This window comes from Ochotona princeps, chromosome 6 (assembly GCF_030435755.1).
Source record: "Ochotona princeps isolate mOchPri1 chromosome 6, mOchPri1.hap1, whole genome shotgun sequence".
NCBI lineage: Eukaryota > Metazoa > Chordata > Mammalia > Lagomorpha > Ochotonidae > Ochotona > Ochotona princeps.
This window is the reverse complement of record NC_080837.1, coordinates 27,910,861-27,927,850: the sequence shown is the minus strand read 5'-3', so window position 1 is coordinate 27,927,850 and position 16,990 is coordinate 27,910,861. Positions and strand designations below refer to the sequence as shown.

At 47.7% G+C, this 16,990-nt stretch overlaps 1 protein-coding gene across 1 annotated transcript in view; it reads right to left on the bottom strand.

Moving 5' to 3' along the window:
• MYO5C (myosin VC) overlaps nucleotides 1-16,990 on the bottom strand; it is an 80,589-nt gene that overhangs the window by 26,377 nt on the left and 37,222 nt on the right. The window contains exons 15-25 of the mRNA XM_058665840.1: nucleotides 15,851-15,985; nucleotides 15,325-15,422; nucleotides 13,677-13,763; nucleotides 13,121-13,232; nucleotides 12,004-12,215; nucleotides 11,050-11,215; nucleotides 10,607-10,753; nucleotides 9,632-9,796; nucleotides 8,086-8,179; nucleotides 5,505-5,568; nucleotides 2,864-3,044 (exon numbers count right to left, since the gene is read on the bottom strand). Of these exons, the coding sequence (XP_058521823.1) occupies nucleotides 2,864-3,044; nucleotides 5,505-5,568; nucleotides 8,086-8,179; nucleotides 9,632-9,796; nucleotides 10,607-10,753; nucleotides 11,050-11,215; nucleotides 12,004-12,215; nucleotides 13,121-13,232; nucleotides 13,677-13,763; nucleotides 15,325-15,422; nucleotides 15,851-15,985 (1,461 nt within the window). The remainder of the gene's footprint in view (nucleotides 1-2,863; nucleotides 3,045-5,504; nucleotides 5,569-8,085; nucleotides 8,180-9,631; nucleotides 9,797-10,606; nucleotides 10,754-11,049; nucleotides 11,216-12,003; nucleotides 12,216-13,120; nucleotides 13,233-13,676; nucleotides 13,764-15,324; nucleotides 15,423-15,850; nucleotides 15,986-16,990) is intronic.

Below are 16,990 nucleotides of genomic sequence, written 5' to 3'. Positions count from 1 at the left end.
GGACGACTGAGAGGAGAGGGAAGGAGGGAGAGAGAGAGAGATCAAGAATCTTCCATCTGCTGGTGTGTTCCCCAAGTGGCTATAATGGGCTGGGCCAGTGTGGAGCCAGGAGCCAGGAACTCCATTCGGGTCTCCCTTATGGCTGGTAGGGACTAAAATACCTGGGCCATCTTCCATTGCCTTCCCAGGAGTGTTAGCAGGAACCTGGATTGGAAGTGCAGCAGACAGGACTCGAACCAGCACTCCAATGGGATGCTGGCATTGTAGGTAATGGCTTAACCTGCAACACCACACACCAGCACTTCCTTATGCCTTTTTGAAAACTTGGGCTATTGAGGATTATTATAATACACAAAACTAGAGAGCAATGAGTTATTTTCTTCAAAAATCAAACTAATTTTAATATATCATAAGGAAGAGTTTAAACCAGTTTTGCCTACTTAGGAAGATGAGTGACATCTACTGATGCCCAACTCCAAGTGCAGCTGACAAATCCCCAATTTACAATATGGACTGTGTCCAGATAGCACAGCTCCTTCAGAAAGAATGCAATCTTGTATGACTGCTAATCCCATAATAAAACACACACAGGAGCATTGTGGCTACAAGTGACCCCTCCTGATCCTGGGACCAGATCTCCTATTTTTAAACAATAGAAGATTGGAGGAGTAGGTGTTTTAGCGTAGTGGGTAAAACCACCACTCAGTACACCCATAGCCCATATTGGAGTGCCTAGGATGGAAATTCACCTCTGCTTCCAATCCAGCTTCCTGCTAATGTGTACCCTTGGATGGAGCAGGCTAAGGTATTTGGGCCCTTGCCACCCGCATGGGAGATGTGGATGGAATTCTTTGCTCCTGGTTCAGCCCCAGTTGTTAATGCTGTTTGGTAAGTGAATCAGCAGGTGGAGGATCTCTCTCTCTCTCCATTACCTGCCATTTAAATAAAGCAAGATAAAACATCAAAGAGGGTCCAGCGTGGTTGCCTAGTGGCTAAAGTCCTCCCCTTGAACGACATCCAGCTCCCTGCTTATGGCCTGGGAAAGCGGTCAAAGACGGCCCAAAGCCTTGGGACCCACGTGAGAGACCTGGAGGAAGCTCCTGGATCCTGGATCAGCTCAGCACTGGCCATTGGGGCTGCTTGGGGAGTGAATCATCGGATGGAAGGTCTTCCTCTCTGTCTCTCCTTCTCTCTATATATATCTGACTTTGCAATAAAAATAAATCTGTTTTAAAAATAAATAAAGCACCAAAGAGACAGGAGGAGAGGGGAGTGGGAGTGTGGGACATGGGAAGCAGGGAGAGAGAGAGAGAGGAGGGGAGAAAAGGAGGAAGGGAGAGAGGGAGGAGGGGAGAGAGGGAGGGAGGGAGAGAGGGAGGGAGGGAGAGGCAGGGAGGCAGGGAGGCAGAGAGGGAGGAGGGAGGAGAGGGAGGGAGGGAGAAGAGAGGGAGGTGGGAGAGAGCGGAGCGGAGAGAGAGAGAGCGGAGAGAGGGAGCGGAGAGAGGGAGGGGAGGGAGAGACCACAATGTACAGAACACCGTGATCTCCACTGGGAAATTAAGAGCTGTCCAGCTGCGACTCCTAAGGTTCTTCACTATCATGCATGACTATCCCATGACCATTACAGACAACGTTGTCATCATCTTATCCACTGATATGTGTTTCACACACTTTAGTGGCAGCATGAAAGTTTTCTAACTTTACAATGAAAATCCCTTCTATTTAAGGATAAAGGGACACATAGGTTAAGTTTCTGGGAAGGTAAATAGTTCAACCAAGCCTTGATTATGCAACCAGGGTTCTTTGCATTAAAAAAAAATTATCTTTGTCATAATTTTGTTTAAATTTCCCAAAACTATTTATCTATAAAAATATAAGTATGGGTAATGGCTAATATTTCATATGTGATTAAGTAATTTCAAAAAATCAGTGTAATGTTTCCTAAAACTTATAGAAAATTTGTTTAATTTTTTCCAAGTTGACAAATTATGGTTATATATACATTTATGGTACACAAAGTGGTTTGTGATCTATGAATACAATTAAGCTAACTAACATATCCGTCACACAAGTCAATTTTTGTGGTGAAAACATTTGAAATTTACTCTTAAAGAGTTTGAAATGCACAACTCACTATTTATTAACCATCTTCACCATGCTGTGCAATAGGCCATTATTCCGGGGGCAGGGGTTCTCTGATACCAGTCTAAATGGAGGAGTCTGACAATAAAGTAATGTAAGTATAGGTATTTATGGATTTACAACATGATGGATGACATCATAAGGGTTTACCTCAGTTTATAATTTAATTTGAAGTATTCCCCAGGCCAGCATATTTAAATAACCGGAAAAAAGTGTAATTCCAAAAATGTTAGAAACTGGCTTCTAAATTACGAAATGCAACTTCTGCTACATCAGAGGCAGCCTGGGATTTCATTCTGGGAAGAACTGGAGGAACTGGGCTCCTTTCACCTTTGGACTTGGCACAGATGCTCTTAACTGCCCCCGTGGAACATGGAGCTGCTTTCTCTGAAGGAAAAAACAACTCAAGCAGGAGTGGACCTCAGAGTGACAGGTGTTAACCAAACCACTTGGGATGCCCCCATCCCCTAAGGGTGCTGGTTCAAGGCTTGGCTGTTCTGCTTCCAATCCAGCTTCCGACTACTGTGCCTGCAAAGGCAGTGGAGGCTAGTCCATGTACTTGGAGCCCTGTGATCCAAGTGGGAACGCTAGCGTGCAGCTCCAGGCTCCTGGCTTTGGCCTGGCCCACAGCTGCCTGTAGTGACTATTAGCTAGTTCTCTGTTGCTCCCCGTCATGCTGCTTTTTAAATCAATCATTTCTTTCAAGAGGCAGCAGCTCTACCTTGGCCTGCTTGTGCAGTCGCGACACCTCCCCCTTCAAGCTGTCACTGGTGAGGCGCTCTTCCTCCACCTGATTCTGCAATTGCATTTTCTCGTCCTTGAGAGCTTTGATTTCTTCTTTCAAAAACTGAATCTGCTTCTCATAGCCTTGCGTTTTCTGCTCAAAGCTTTTTTCAAGAAGTCTAGGCAGCAAAAGAATAGAGTTAAGAATGATCTCTGTAGCCTTGATACGTCATTGCGGAAACAGGAAATCAAAATGGCAGACCCAGGTGAAGTGGGTAGCAGACAGTTCCCTACTTTCTACGTTAAAAGCAATATTTCCTACCTCTGACCTGTGAAGTGTGGCTCCATATCAGGAAACATGGGATGGAGGCCTGAGCCCCAACACCCCAGCTGCTGGGGACACTGCAGATCCCTGAGGCACCCCCAGAGGACACTCCCCTCAGCAAGGACCTTAGTAAGTTCTGCCAACTCCCAGCTCCTTCACAGTCCCAAGCACCTGGCATGGGCTTGGTTTGTTGCTAAACAACAAAGCCTACATGTGCAGGTCTCCACTCCTTCAAAAATGTTAGATTAAACTGTAGGTAACTCCAGGTGCACCAAATTCCAGTGATACCCAATTGGCTTGTAAGGGGGCTGCCTGATGCAAATATGCTTACCTAAAGAAACAACTGGACAGAGATGCCCACCTTAGCCCAGTCTAACAGTGTCAAAACCGAAGCAATCCCAGCAGCTGCTTTTTTTTTTAACATGTTGAGTGGCCAAAAAGAATTAATTAAAATGTTAAAAAGTATAATTAATTATGAAATTTTAAATCTATTTTAAAGGCAGATAAAGAGAAGCACAGAGAAAGATGGATCTTCCAAACTGCTGGTTCACTTCCCAAAGGCCTGCAATAGTCAAGGCTGGGCCAGGAGGCAGCCAGGAGACAGGAACTCCACAGGGTGTCCCTGAGGATGGCACCTGCGTCATCTCACTCCACCTGCCACCAAGTGCAGGAACAACAAGGTGGGGGAGCAGAGCCAGGCCTTGAACCCAGGCAAGCAGACATGGATGCAGGTGTCCCAAGAGTCTTAACTGCTGTCCCAAACACTCACGCCTAAGGATTTACTTTTACTAAATGCTCTCAATACATTTCGTTTTATTTTCAACAATATAGACGTAATAATAAAGGTATCAGCAAATTTTCAGCTTTGTTTTCAGATTTTTTTTTTAATTACAATGCTCCCAAGAGGCTGGTAAAATACCCTTGAGGAAGCAGACGGAAGCTGGTAGTTTCCTGTACAAGCAATCTGAAACGCACAGCCGTACTGCTGGAGTGAGCACTTGGAAGGCAGGTATCTTGGTGCCCCTGAGAGGGTGGGGACAAGGCTAGCACTTCTCTAGTCAGCTGGCCGGTGGCCACAGTGAGCTTTAAGAGCATACTGAAGAGGATGAGAGCAAGTGCCTAGAGAGCGTCTCTAACTAGCCAGTTCAGCCCAGACCCATTAGGATTGAGAGCTCAAGGAATATCACAGTTTTCTAAATAGATGATTTAAATAGACATTTAAAAATCAACACATGGGACAAGTCCACGATCTAGTGGCTAAGATGCCAATTCACATGCCTGTGTCCCACATCTGAATGTCTGGGTTCCATTCTCAGCTCAGGCTCCTCACTCCAGCTTCCTTCTGAAGACTCAAGTCACTGGGTTTCTGCCAATGGTGGAGAGAGCTGGATGAGTTTCCAGCCTCCAGCTCAGCAGGCCCACGTGTCCGTGTTGCAGATATTTAGGTAATGAACTAGCAGATGGAAACACTGCTCTGTGTCCCAAATAAATGCATAAAAGCCAAACCAACAAATCCCAGATTCATAGAGGATCAAAGCAAGCTTCATCTGCTTGTTAACCCTTCGAGCTCTTTGGTGCTATGCCCCCAGTAACTCTGTGGAATCCTGTCTCCTCACTCAGACTTGGATCTCTTGCTATATGCCTGGGCAAGCCACAGACCCTTTTTGGGTGTCTCTGTGCCTTCTAGGTCCCAAAGAGAGACAGAACACCCAAGATGTTCTGTCTCTCTCTGGAATCTTGCCATGCACCCCTACTCTGAGAGTCAAAAACCTCCGAGTTGATTTCCTTCAGGGGAGGAGGACCCAGATGGGTGTCTTCAGAGAATAACCAAGGGCGGGATACTGCGACAGGAAGGGTAGGAGAGGCCAGTACAGGTCACGGGGACCTGCTTTCATTTTGGTGAGGAGGATTACATACCTTGTCTTCGGAGACAAAGTCAAGTAAACAGGTACAGTAGCTAGAGAATGAGAGGATGGTTGATTCCTAGGCAATGATCTTAATTCTTGGACTTGATGGGGGCTGAGGAGGCGGTTGTCTCTGAACTTGCCACTGCCTTAGCAGGAACAAGCAAGCATGGAATTCGCAGTGGCTACCGTGCCCATCCCCAGCAGCACATGGACGACTGCAGAATCGGACAGCATCTGGGAGTGTGCAGTGCATGGCTGAGCTCCCCTGCCTGTCAACCTCTCTGTTCCTAACAGCACTTGGTTCCCGCTCTGTTGTACCTGGGATCTGGGATCTGAAAGCTAAGAAGCAAGACAGGGCAGCAGAGACAGAAGGGAGCAGTGTCAGTAAGGCTAAGTGGATTCCATACATTCTCTGCCGTTCCTCTTTTTGTACATCATCAAACAGCTGCTTGGTGAGGCCGTCCATTTTCTCTGTGGAGAGAGAAAAATGCTCTTTGATATTTGTCTGCCAAACAAATGCCTTGATTCATGGAGAGAGAATGTTTAGAAGAATCAAGGGATGTTTACGACTCACAGTACGTAAGATGAGAGTAAAAAAAAAAATAGAAATGTCAACCAGGGAGTTTCAAAATAAAACTCACAAATTTCCCATGTTGGAATCTATGAATAAATAGCTTCTTTTACAGTACTTTAATATTACTGAATGCCATTTGTTTTGCTAAAATGGATAAATTGGCTCAGAGATGATAACTAGTACTAAAAATAAAAAGGTATTTTTTTGAGGGAAAGAAAATGGGCCAATTTATGATGGCATCTCTCAAGTGCAGCACCGTCACACTGGCTGGGATAAATCCTACAGAGGACAGGACAAAGGGAGCTGTCCTGTGTGCTGTGGGACTGAGCAGCATCGCTGGCTCCTCACCTCTGCTGCAGCTCTGACAACCATGTTTCCAGACATCATGAAATGCCCCTGGGATGGGAAGGGGGCAAAGAACTCCAGCTGAGAACCACCCATCTGTGATCGCAACCAAGAAAATAATAAAGCTTCTGTCTTCATTGGGTGAAAACAAAGCACTTCTCACCTCCAAAGCAGCAGTAACACGTGTGAGTGTTCTGAGTGTGTAAGGAGTACTTGACAATTAGGAAACCATCACTAGTTCAGAATATCCCAGGCCTATAACAAGCCCACGGTGCAACATGCCCATGCACCACGAGGTGCAGCACACTGGGACAACGGTGGATGTGGCTCATCAAAGCATGTGACATTCCTGTTTGCACTTCGCTGACATCTCATTCTGAGCTCTGTCTCACCTCTGAGCCCCTGAGGAGGTGGGGGAGCACAGTGGAGAAGTATCTCCAATCATTCTCCAAATGCGTGGCTTAAAAAAGAACCAAGAGCTTCACAGTTGAGCTAATGCAGCACCAAGCAGCCCTGAACCCAAACAACTGCTTCACAACGTGGCAAGTAAACCAGAAAATCCTGGGGGAAATGCTTAGAAGCCAGAATAGTCAACACAACTTCAATATTCGATTTACCACAAGGATTGGCTTCAATTTTGGCTCTTATCATTCTCGGTAATTTGCAAATAGAGCTAAAGAAGATGCTCAAATGAGACTTTCTTTCCAACAGCAAGGGTTTCATGTTAAACTGAAGTCTCAGACAAAAAGGAAACACCAATTGGTAATATTCCAGGGTCATAGGTCATGAGGACAGGTCAAGGTCAGTGCTGATCACAGAAGAGTACTTGCTGTGTGTGTGGAAATCTCCATGAGAGGCAGTTCATCCACATTGGGTTTGAAGCTGTCAGGTGCTTCACAGAAGAGGATATAAAACTAACCACCTAAATATATCAATAGTACCAAGTATACAATTACCAAGTTCCATTTCTTGGAATCTAAATGTTTTATGTGTGAGAAATCCCACTTAAAGTAGTTAGACCCCAAAAGTCCACCACCTGAGAGAACAAAAAGGGTAGAGGTGGGGCAGGTCCTTCCCTTAATCAGGTTCAATATCTACTCCCAGGCCCCTGGTCATGGCCTGTGCGGTCACATCATCATCCTGGAGAGGCTGGGGGAGGACCACAGGAGGGCATCGCACATCACCTTCTTCTGCTCTGTCAATCTGGACTTGGCATGCTCACTTTCTCCTAACTCATGCTCTCTCCTGGCTCTGGGCTGCCCTGGATCTCATGGCATCCACTGCTGGTCTTGGGAGGTCCCGAGGCCTGGGCCTTGTGTCCCTGCTGTCCCCTTGATGGAGCTCAAGAAAAAGAGCCCTGCACAAAGGAATCTACCACTGTGATTTCCATTATTCTGTCAACAGCCATCTTGTGTCCCGCTTTCTCGAATTTTACAAGTACTCTCACTTTGAATACAAACTGGAAAGCTGCAGATGGGTAGAGCAAGGGTCTGGGCAGCTGTTCCACATCCCAAAACGAAGGGGAGCCCCACTGGTTCCAGGGTCAACCCTTCCTGCAGGGCCAGGACAGAGGCAGAGGCCTTAGTGCCTCTTAGTGTAAAAGTCTCCAACAGATCTGAAATATTTCCACCCACCTCTGCTGAGCAGTGAGACACTACTGTAGTATTCCCACGACCCTGCACTGGCCAAGTGCCACTCGAGGCCTCTGCGCCTGCCTTGGTAAAAGAGTTTTAGAAATAACAGTGGTCTCAACCACCCCTGCCACCTTCACCCCTCACATTCACCCAAACACACACACACACACACACACACACACACACACAGAGGCATTTCCTGATGCCAAAGCCTGAGCCCAGAAGCTTCCGAGGCACAGAGAGGGCTCCCTGGGCTGTAGTATGTTACTTCCACAAGTTATGTGCAGCTGGTCCCCTCACAGCCCTGTTGTGGAGCAGAGATACTCCTGTGGCTGTAAGTGTACATGGAGACTCGGATCCTTATACTCAGTGGCACCCCACCCTGCACGGAGTGGTGGCTGGGGTACCAGGCCCATCAGCCCGTGGGAGCTTTACCCTTCAACTCTTCCGTCTTCTCCTGAAGCTTCAGCTGTATCTGCTCTTTCTGCATCTCCAGCTCTGAGTTATGCTTCTGAAGCTTGGCCAATTTCTGACAAACACAAGGGAAAGAAACGAAAAGTCAATTAAAAACCTGGCTTCAACTTTTATCACCATTGTCATTTTTTAAAGGAGAGATGGGCCAATCCCATTTATTTTTATTGGAAAGTCAAATTTATAGAAAGAAGAGACAGAAAGATCTTCAGTCCGCTGGTTTACTTCCCAAGAGGCCACAATGGCCAGAAATGAGCTGACCCGAAGCCAGGAGGTTTTTCTGGGTCTCCCATGTGGATGCAAGGTCCCAAGGCTTTGGGCCATCCTGCACTGCTTTCCCAGGCCTCAAGCAGGAAGCTGGATGGGAAGTGGAGCAGCCAGGATATGAACTAGAGCCTATATGGGATCCCCGCATGTGCAAAGCAAGGATTTAGCCACTAGGCTACCAAAATGGGCCTAGAAAGCTGTAGATTATTAAATTCATGTTGTGTCTGAGCCATCTGCAGATAACATCCAGCTACAGCCTGCTGCAAAACAGTACACTTAGCCCCACATGTGAGGGCTCAGAGTGACCCCAAAGCAGACTGCTCTCAACCTGGCCCTGCCACAGCTTAAACTAGAGAAATAATGAAATTGAAGGGCTTCCCAAAGTCAAGGAAACATCTCTATGTTTCTCTTGAGCTTCCCAAAAGTCAGGGGGATTCGTACATTTGGCTATACTTAAGCAAGAAATTAATTTATGATACAAAGTGGAGTCTCATTTGAGTTTGCTATGGCTCAGCCAGGAGGTGTGCTCTTAACAGAATTTCTGTTAATTCATCTTATTTTCTCAGTAAAGTGCCCACTGGGCCGGCAGCAGGGGCCCCATGGTATGAGGCTGGGTGGCAGGGTGCCCTCTGAGGCTCCAGGCTCCAGATCCCAAGTGCCACAGAACTTTGCTAAGTGCAAGAGCAATAAAGTTCACCTCCTTCAAGCATCTTAGACCCCGCTGGTGCAGTGTCTCACAGCACACTTTGGCAAAGTGCTCTCCTTCTGACAATTTCATCCCCACAACAGCTCTGCCGGTCCCTTCCGGTCACTTCCATTTATGTACAACAAGACTAAGATTCAGACTGGGAGAGCAAGGCGACCAAAGCTGCTCAGCTGGCCCCTACACCCCAAGCTGTGCACTGCTGTCAGGGGAGGGCGCCTCAGGAGCGCAGACCCGATGGACATGTGACACGGGTCCAGGCTCAGCCTGGAAGGGAGGTCAGTCATCAGTCAGGGCTCCTTCTCGAATGTTCCATCAGTTGCAAAAGGTGCAGGAGGCAGCCACCTGCACTGTCATCCAAGGTTGGCCCCTCTGACTCCCCATTGGACTCCAGCCCTCTGCTCTCCCTCCCTCCTCAGGACAGCCAGCTCTGATGGGCTCTGCAGAATGCAACTTTACTGGAGACGCTTGCTTCTCCCCTGCCTTACCCATGGCCAGAGTCACACGTGCGTGTCTCCTTATTCACAAACCAGCACTGACCTCTTCCACAGCATCCCTGTATCTCTTCCCCTTCTTCTCAGAGTTCTGCTGGTGGCTGACTGCTCTCTCCAGTTCTGTTTCCAGCTTCTGGATCTTTTCCACATCAACGGCCCGAAGAGCGGCCAGGCTGGTCAGCTTCTCCACCAGACCATGGTTCTCTTTGTTCTAGAGCAAACGAACCTCAGACACTTAGAGGCTGATTCCAAACCAAGTAGATGCTCTGTCAGCTGCACACACCCTGGACACTGAGCACCTGTCAGCCTCCTCATAGCAGGAAGCCAGAGGGGCAGCTCTTGGCAGGCTACTGTCCCAACCTGGAGCTCCAGGACAATCCCAGTGCTCTGGCCTGAGGAGTGCCCCTCTCCATGTTGATTCCAATGTTGAAGTCCTTACCCTGGAACCTCAGAATGTTTTAAGGTCTGGCGCTGAAAGAGGTGGATGAGATGAGAAGAAGCCCTTCAGGTGGAGCCTACTCCCATGAGACTGTCCTCAGAAGACAGCTGAAGAGAAGGACAACACGACAGAAGGTCATGTAAAGACACAGGGACAGGACAAGACAAGGACAGAGGTTTCAGGGGAAAAAAAAATCAACCCTTGGGTTGGGTTGGAACTTGGACTTCAAGTTTCAACCCCCAGGATGGTGAGATGACAGATTTCCATAATTTATGCTGCCCCATTAGAGCAGCCCCAGCAGGTTGAGACTTAAAGCAGAGTTGAGGTGGCAGCTGGACTCCTATCAGACCCTGGGCCCTGCCATGGTACAGATGCCCCCTCTGACATCGATGCTAACATAAAATGGTCATGGTGATAGTGTCAGACCCTTCACAACATGGTTCCGTTTTCTAGCTTGGGATGCAAACATAAACTCTTTGAATCGCCTAAATCATCCCAGAAAAGCTAAAGCCAACTTGTCCACAGACAAAGAAAGCCAGGGTAGGGAAAAGCATAAATGAAAGATGCACAAGGAACCCCCACCTGATCTTCCAGCTTTTTCTGCAAACGCTGGACCCTGTACGTGAGCTGAATGTTGAGCACAAATCGGCGGATGTTCTGGAACCTGCGCCTGGCGAGCCATGCCCGGGCATACTTCTGCAGGATCACAGCCTTGTGTTCCTCCAGCACCTTCCAAAGAAGACATTGAGAAGCATAAGGTGCATCTCCACTGTGGTGGACACAGCCTGGCCGTGCTGGAAGATGCAGTGACCAGAGGAGTCCCCAGTGGAAGGCGGGAACTGTCCTCCACCCTCGGAGCCCTCTTGTCCCAGCTTTAGACATAGACGAACACAGCCTCTCCTGTCAGAATGCCCTACTCCCCTGGAAAGTCCTTATCTAGAAAAATGACCTCTCCACTGTTGACGGGGGCTAGCCAGAGTCCTGGAAGATCCATATCTGAGGGCAGCACGTGGTCCCCATTGTACCTTGCGGTATCTCCTCCTCGCCAGGAACCCCCTGGTGTAGGCCTGGATGGTGATGGTGGCCACGCGGATGAGCTGGTACAGGTTGCGAACCAGATACCCTCGGCAGTACTTCTGAATGATGATGGCTGCCCATGCTTCTTTTAAGGCTGTGGCAGTAATTGCTTTCCTTCATTTAAAAAAAAAAGATACTATAAAATTGCAGAATGACTGTGAACCTCAAAGCATCAATTTCTGTCACAGAGCTTCCAATGGTGCCTGGGCTGTGCCAATTTAGTAAGGACTGCTCCAATGCCATGCACCTCAAGCATGAAGTAGTTTATTCTAATGCCTAGTGCAGGCCTGTCCCTGGGAAACCTCTCCTCTCTTCCCTGATCTGGAGCACCAAGTAATCATCGGGGAACTGTCACACGCTTGCTATTTAGATGGATCCATTCTCCTTCCCTCATGCTCCCACAGACTGTGACAGTAAGGACTGCACAGGCACTGAACCTGCTCATTCATTCACTTATTCATTCAAAAAGTCATGCAGGGGACTGTGCCATGGCATAGCATGCTAAGTCTTATCTGTAGCACCGGCATCCCATATGGGCACTGATTTGTGTCCCGATTACTCCACTTCTGATCCAGCTGTTTATGGCTTGGGAAAGCAGTGGGGGATGGCCCAAGTTTTTGGAACGCTGCACCCATGTCAGAGACCCAGAAAAAAGTCCCTAGCTCTGGGGCAGCTGAGCCCTAGCCAGTCTCTCAACATGCCCCAGGACTGAGGTCAGGGGACTCCAGGCAGCATCAGCCTCATGTTAGAGTGAGAGCCACCCTCTCCTTGCTTCAAAAGGCTCCCACTCCTCCCTCATCTGTACTCCAGAGGCAGGAGAAGGGGCCCTCTCTGGTCTGTAACAGAGCCCTCTTCCTGGAGTTATGCATGCGTAGCAAGCACTGCCTGCCTGTCCCACACACCTCACAGTTTGCTGGCCCCGGAAGTACTGCTGGATTGTCAGGGCTGCCTGGCGTTCTCGCAGGAACTTCTTTCTCTGGAGCCAGCCGCGGATGTGTTTCTGGATCATCACACAGCTCTGTCTCAGTTTATCTAGCCGCAGTTTCTCTAAATAAGCCACTTGTCCTGCTCTGAAGAAAATTTTGGTCTTACCAAACTGGTACTGATTGGAATCCTGGAAGAGAAAAATGACCGAGTCAGAAATGAAAGCCTGATTCTCTAAAGCACTTGACAGACTCGCAGATTTCAAAAGCACTGCCATTTTTTGACACGGTTGCTTTTTCATATGTAGCAGGTTCATTGTCATCATGGTCTAGAACTTTATTCATAGAGTTGTTGAATTGAGGCACTCTGGAGGAAGACGCAGTACTCAGGGCAAGGAACCCGCCTGCAGGCTGAAGAGGGCTGTGGACGTTCTCAGTGACTAACTGGAGAACTGCAGCCTCTGTACGGTTGTCAGGTGAGGGCAGACGAACCCAAATAGGAAAGTTCTGGCTTCCTTTTGGGTTCTCCTTCACTATACCCTTTCTCATTGGCCAACATAACCTCTTTGTCAACACAACCTCACTTTCGCTGGTCGTCATAACCTCCCTCACACGATTCATCACTTTCACTGGCTACCATAACCTTGCACCATGACTCATCACTTTTTCTGGCCACTGTCATCCTTCTGCCATGACTTACCACTCTCGCTGGCCACAATAACCTCCCCACCAGTTTCTCATCACTTCAGCGGTAATCTACATCCACATTGGGTACCATATCTCAAGGTTACTTGGCTTGGCACCCACACATCCTACAAGTCAAGTCCATGGGAGACTGGATTAGACTGTGGAAGAACAAAGCAGGACAGGAGGATCTGGGGGACAGTAGAGTTCAGATGTGCATAGCTGATGATTAGCTCATACTGCTGAGAGCTTGTTTGTCATTCTCTGCTGCGAAGATACATGCTTGGGGCACATTCTCTGTCTTCTCGGGATGGTCACAGTCTTGTGACTTCAAAGTCAAGCTGGAGGAGCACCCTGGGGAGCTGGACTTCCCAGGAAGAGCTTGTGATGTCAGGAGGTGAGGAAGACTGACCTGGATGAGCCTGTTTAGGACCACCTTGCACACCTCTTTCTTGTCACTGAAGCCAAGCTCCTGCTTGGTCATGAGGATGCCGTAGCGGCTATAGAACTCGATGTACGTCCACCTGAAAACCAACAGGCGATCAAAGCCAGGTGTATTAGCCAGGAAGCTCACTGTGTCTGTGGAATAGCTGCTGTCACTGTCAATGAGGGGAAGGGTGGAATCCATTCTGGTGATGATGGCATTGACCTTTAAGACTCCTCCACTTTAAACACAACCCCTGACCACTCTCTGCTCCTGGGCAGCTTGTAGGATGCCTTGATCCATCCTCCTTCTTGCCCTCAGCTCCCTTTCACAGTGGGGACCATTCCAAGCACCTGAGGGTAGAGTGATGGGGCAGTGATGTTCTCTGTCTCCCCCAATACACAGTCCATGCCCCCCCTCTCTGGTCTTCCCACAGGACCATCAGAGAAATCTTGGAGACCAAAAACACAGCGAGCACACCCTTGATCTTAATGCAGACAAAAGTCTGAGTTCTTCTCCCTCTAAGTATGCACTGACAACATACCTGGAAGGGTAGCTCTGAGCACTGATGCGAATCGTTTCTAAGACACCACAGGCTCGCAGCTGCTGCACGATTCTTTTGGAATCAAACCTTAAAGAAGACAAAATTGTGACGTGCTAAGGCCTCCTGGTTGGCAAGGATGCCCAGAAGCACACCTGCCTGGGCTGTGAGCTGCCCAGACAACGGGAGCGCCGCTGGACTCCCCAGTCCAAGCACTCAGCTGTCCAGGGAAGACAATACCTTCAGAGTGGGGATGTGGAAAAAGGAGACAGGAAGAGGGCCTGCTGATGAAAATGGCCATGAATGGAGCTTCCAGTAACTACCAGTGGAAAGAAATGAGCAAGTTTGTTAGATTCAAGTGAAAACCTAGGGCCTTTGATGTAGACACTGTCAGGTTCCCTCATCCTTAGCTTGCAATTCCTCTGTCTTTACTCTGATGATTACAAGTCAACTTCTTACTCAGCTAGAGGAGGTACAGAGGCCGGCCAGCCAGCCCTACCAGACCCAGGTCACAAGATTAATTCAGAATGCAATGATCACTACTATAGCCAATATCCTAACACTAAACTCTATTGAGACACTTCGCAGGAACTCCAAACTCTTATCACGCAAGTAATAACCAATATACCCATAAGTTACAGACAGATGAGAGCCCATGGTATCAACACAGCCTTGTTAGAACAGTGTAACCTCCTATCGCTGATCGAAGAGGAGCCATGAGTGCTGTATACCAATTGGAGATCTGAACAAAAATTAACCATGACCTGCTCAACACTAACTTAGTATGATTCACTACCCTTTCTCCCTTGGGGAGTCTGTGAGTTGAGGGATAGCTGCCTGACTCCTTGTTTGTACACTGTGTGGAAACTTCTACTTTCTCTGATCACTGTGGTGTCAATAATGAGAGCTTTGCTACATGTAGGGAGAGTGGACCCAGGTTCTAGGAGTTCTTCAACACAAGAACCCATCTGATGCTTTCCTTTCCTTTACAATGTAGCCAAGGGAGGCTCCCTGGCTTTCTCAAACCCTGATCATGACCCACAGACTGAATCATTACTGCTTGCCCCCAGCAGGCACCACTGTCAGCTCTCAGGAGAACAAGTCTGATGTCTCATAACAAATGTGAGAACAAATCTCTAGGCTTCTCCAGGCTTTCTTCCACAAGCAAACACACGTCCTTCTTATACTCAACCCAGTGCTCTGGGTTTGATAGTTGCAGGAATCTGAATTGCAGACTGTTCTTTCTTGGCCAGCCGGCAGATGAGGTGGCTTCAGGCAGACGGGATATGCTGACATCTTACACAACAGGTAGGAATTTCCCATATCTTTATATTATTGATTTCTAATTTAATTTGTTGCAATCAGAAAACATAAGTTTTAGTGACTTCAATACTTTCTCAAGAAATTCTTTTCTGGTCTATCATTCTGTCTAAATTGGTCCATGTTCTATATGCACCTGCAAAGAATATATACTATGTTTTTGTTTGGAAGAGTGCTGAATAAATTAAGATAAGAAATTAAGAATAAATTAAGAGCAGAAAGATTAAAAATTGGAAAATTTTAAATAAATCCAGGGAATCCCACGAGCACTGCTGATCAAATTCTCCACCACCCACAGCGTTCCCGCTCTGTGTTGCTCAAGGACACTTACTCAAAGGGCAGCTTCTCGTCATTTGGCTTGATGCAGCGGACATAGTGGGGAGTCGTGGCATTGAGGGTCTCCATCAGCAAGTAGAGAGAGCTGCGGAACTGGGAAACAGGGCCAGATATCAAACACCACCCTCGGATGACCTGATGCTTGCTTAGGCCAAGGTGGAGAGGAATCCAACTTCAGTCAGTGACATGGTTAGAAGGAAGGTTGACTTCTCATAAGCACCCAGTATACAAAGTTTCAGCCCAAGACTGTGATTCACTGGCATGTCCTACTGCTCTGGACAGAGCATTGCCCTGTCCAATACTCCCAGGCATCAGGGAACTTGGTAAGTCACAGTGTTGGGTAAAGATGTCATGTGCTCAGGCGTGTGTGTCAACTTGAAGGCCAAGGTGGATGACAATGAACTGGCTTCATTTGTGTATCTGTTAGAATCTAAGTGGGTCAGTGTTCATATCCAGGCCATGAACGTGAGTCCCCAGGGCTAGGACCTTGGCACCCTCACCCTTGGGCCTCTGTGCTGTACCTTGTTTCCGACTGTGGTCCGGAAATGCTTGCTGTTGCCCTTGATGACTTGCTTTGCAGACTTAACTGTGATCATTGCACCAAAAGGGGAGGGGGGAGTTGGATCTTCTTGAAAAAACTTGGCACAGAGATGAAACTAGAGGAAACAGAGATGATTTCAGTGTAGAAAGTCCTTAGCCCATGTCCTCAGCTGGTGTGAACCAAATAATGATCACAATCACCCATCTAAAGTAGTAGCGAGTAAATCAACAGCTACTGTGCCTCATTAACTCTGACACACTGGGTTGGCCATGGTCTCTTCTCCGGGAATGGGAGCAGAGAGGACCCCTCTGTAGGCATGTGGGAGGTGGGGAATGGAAATACTACTACTCCCACTGGGTGCCTGAGCCGCCACCATGCCTCTCCTCCTACCCAACCATAGTCCCACGCCTGCAGAGCTCACTTCTGCCCAGGAATCAAGCTTCTGTTGCGAGTTTCCAATCCCATTCCCTTCCTGTTACCCTGGTGTCCTGACACAAGTTAATCCCAGCTTCTCCACATTACCTTTATCTTTGATTTACATTTCTTTTAAAGCACTTACTGCTTTCTCCTTGGCATTATTTATTTTTCAAAAATATCTTCTCTCAAAGTGAATCTCATGTTGTGTTCACTTAAAGCAGACACTGGGAGTGCCCTTTGAGGCAAAGCCCTGCCCAAGATAACCTGTGTATTTCTAGGGAATGAATCAATCTGAAATTCCCATCTCCACTGGCAGGTGAGCTTGGTGGAGAGACATACTGGGGTTCAACAGAGCCTGCCCTCATTTTCCACACTGGGCCCCAGAGCAAGCTTGGGGCTAAGCACATAATGAGTTAAGTCAACTACTTATATAGACAGGAGGCTGACTACACAGATGGTGAATACTCCATCATAAGTCAGATTTAATAACTGAAGTGGTCATGGCCTAGAATTTATTCATGACCATCAGTGTCAAGTGCCAAGGCCCATCCGGGAAACTTCCCCAAAAGCTTGAATACCAGCAAAGAACTGGGATCTTTTAAAAGAGTAAAAATAAATGTAAAAACCAAAGTCATGACCAAAATGAAGGCTATGGATCAACATGTTTAATCTAAAGCTTTACTGGTGAAATGTTTCAGGTGGA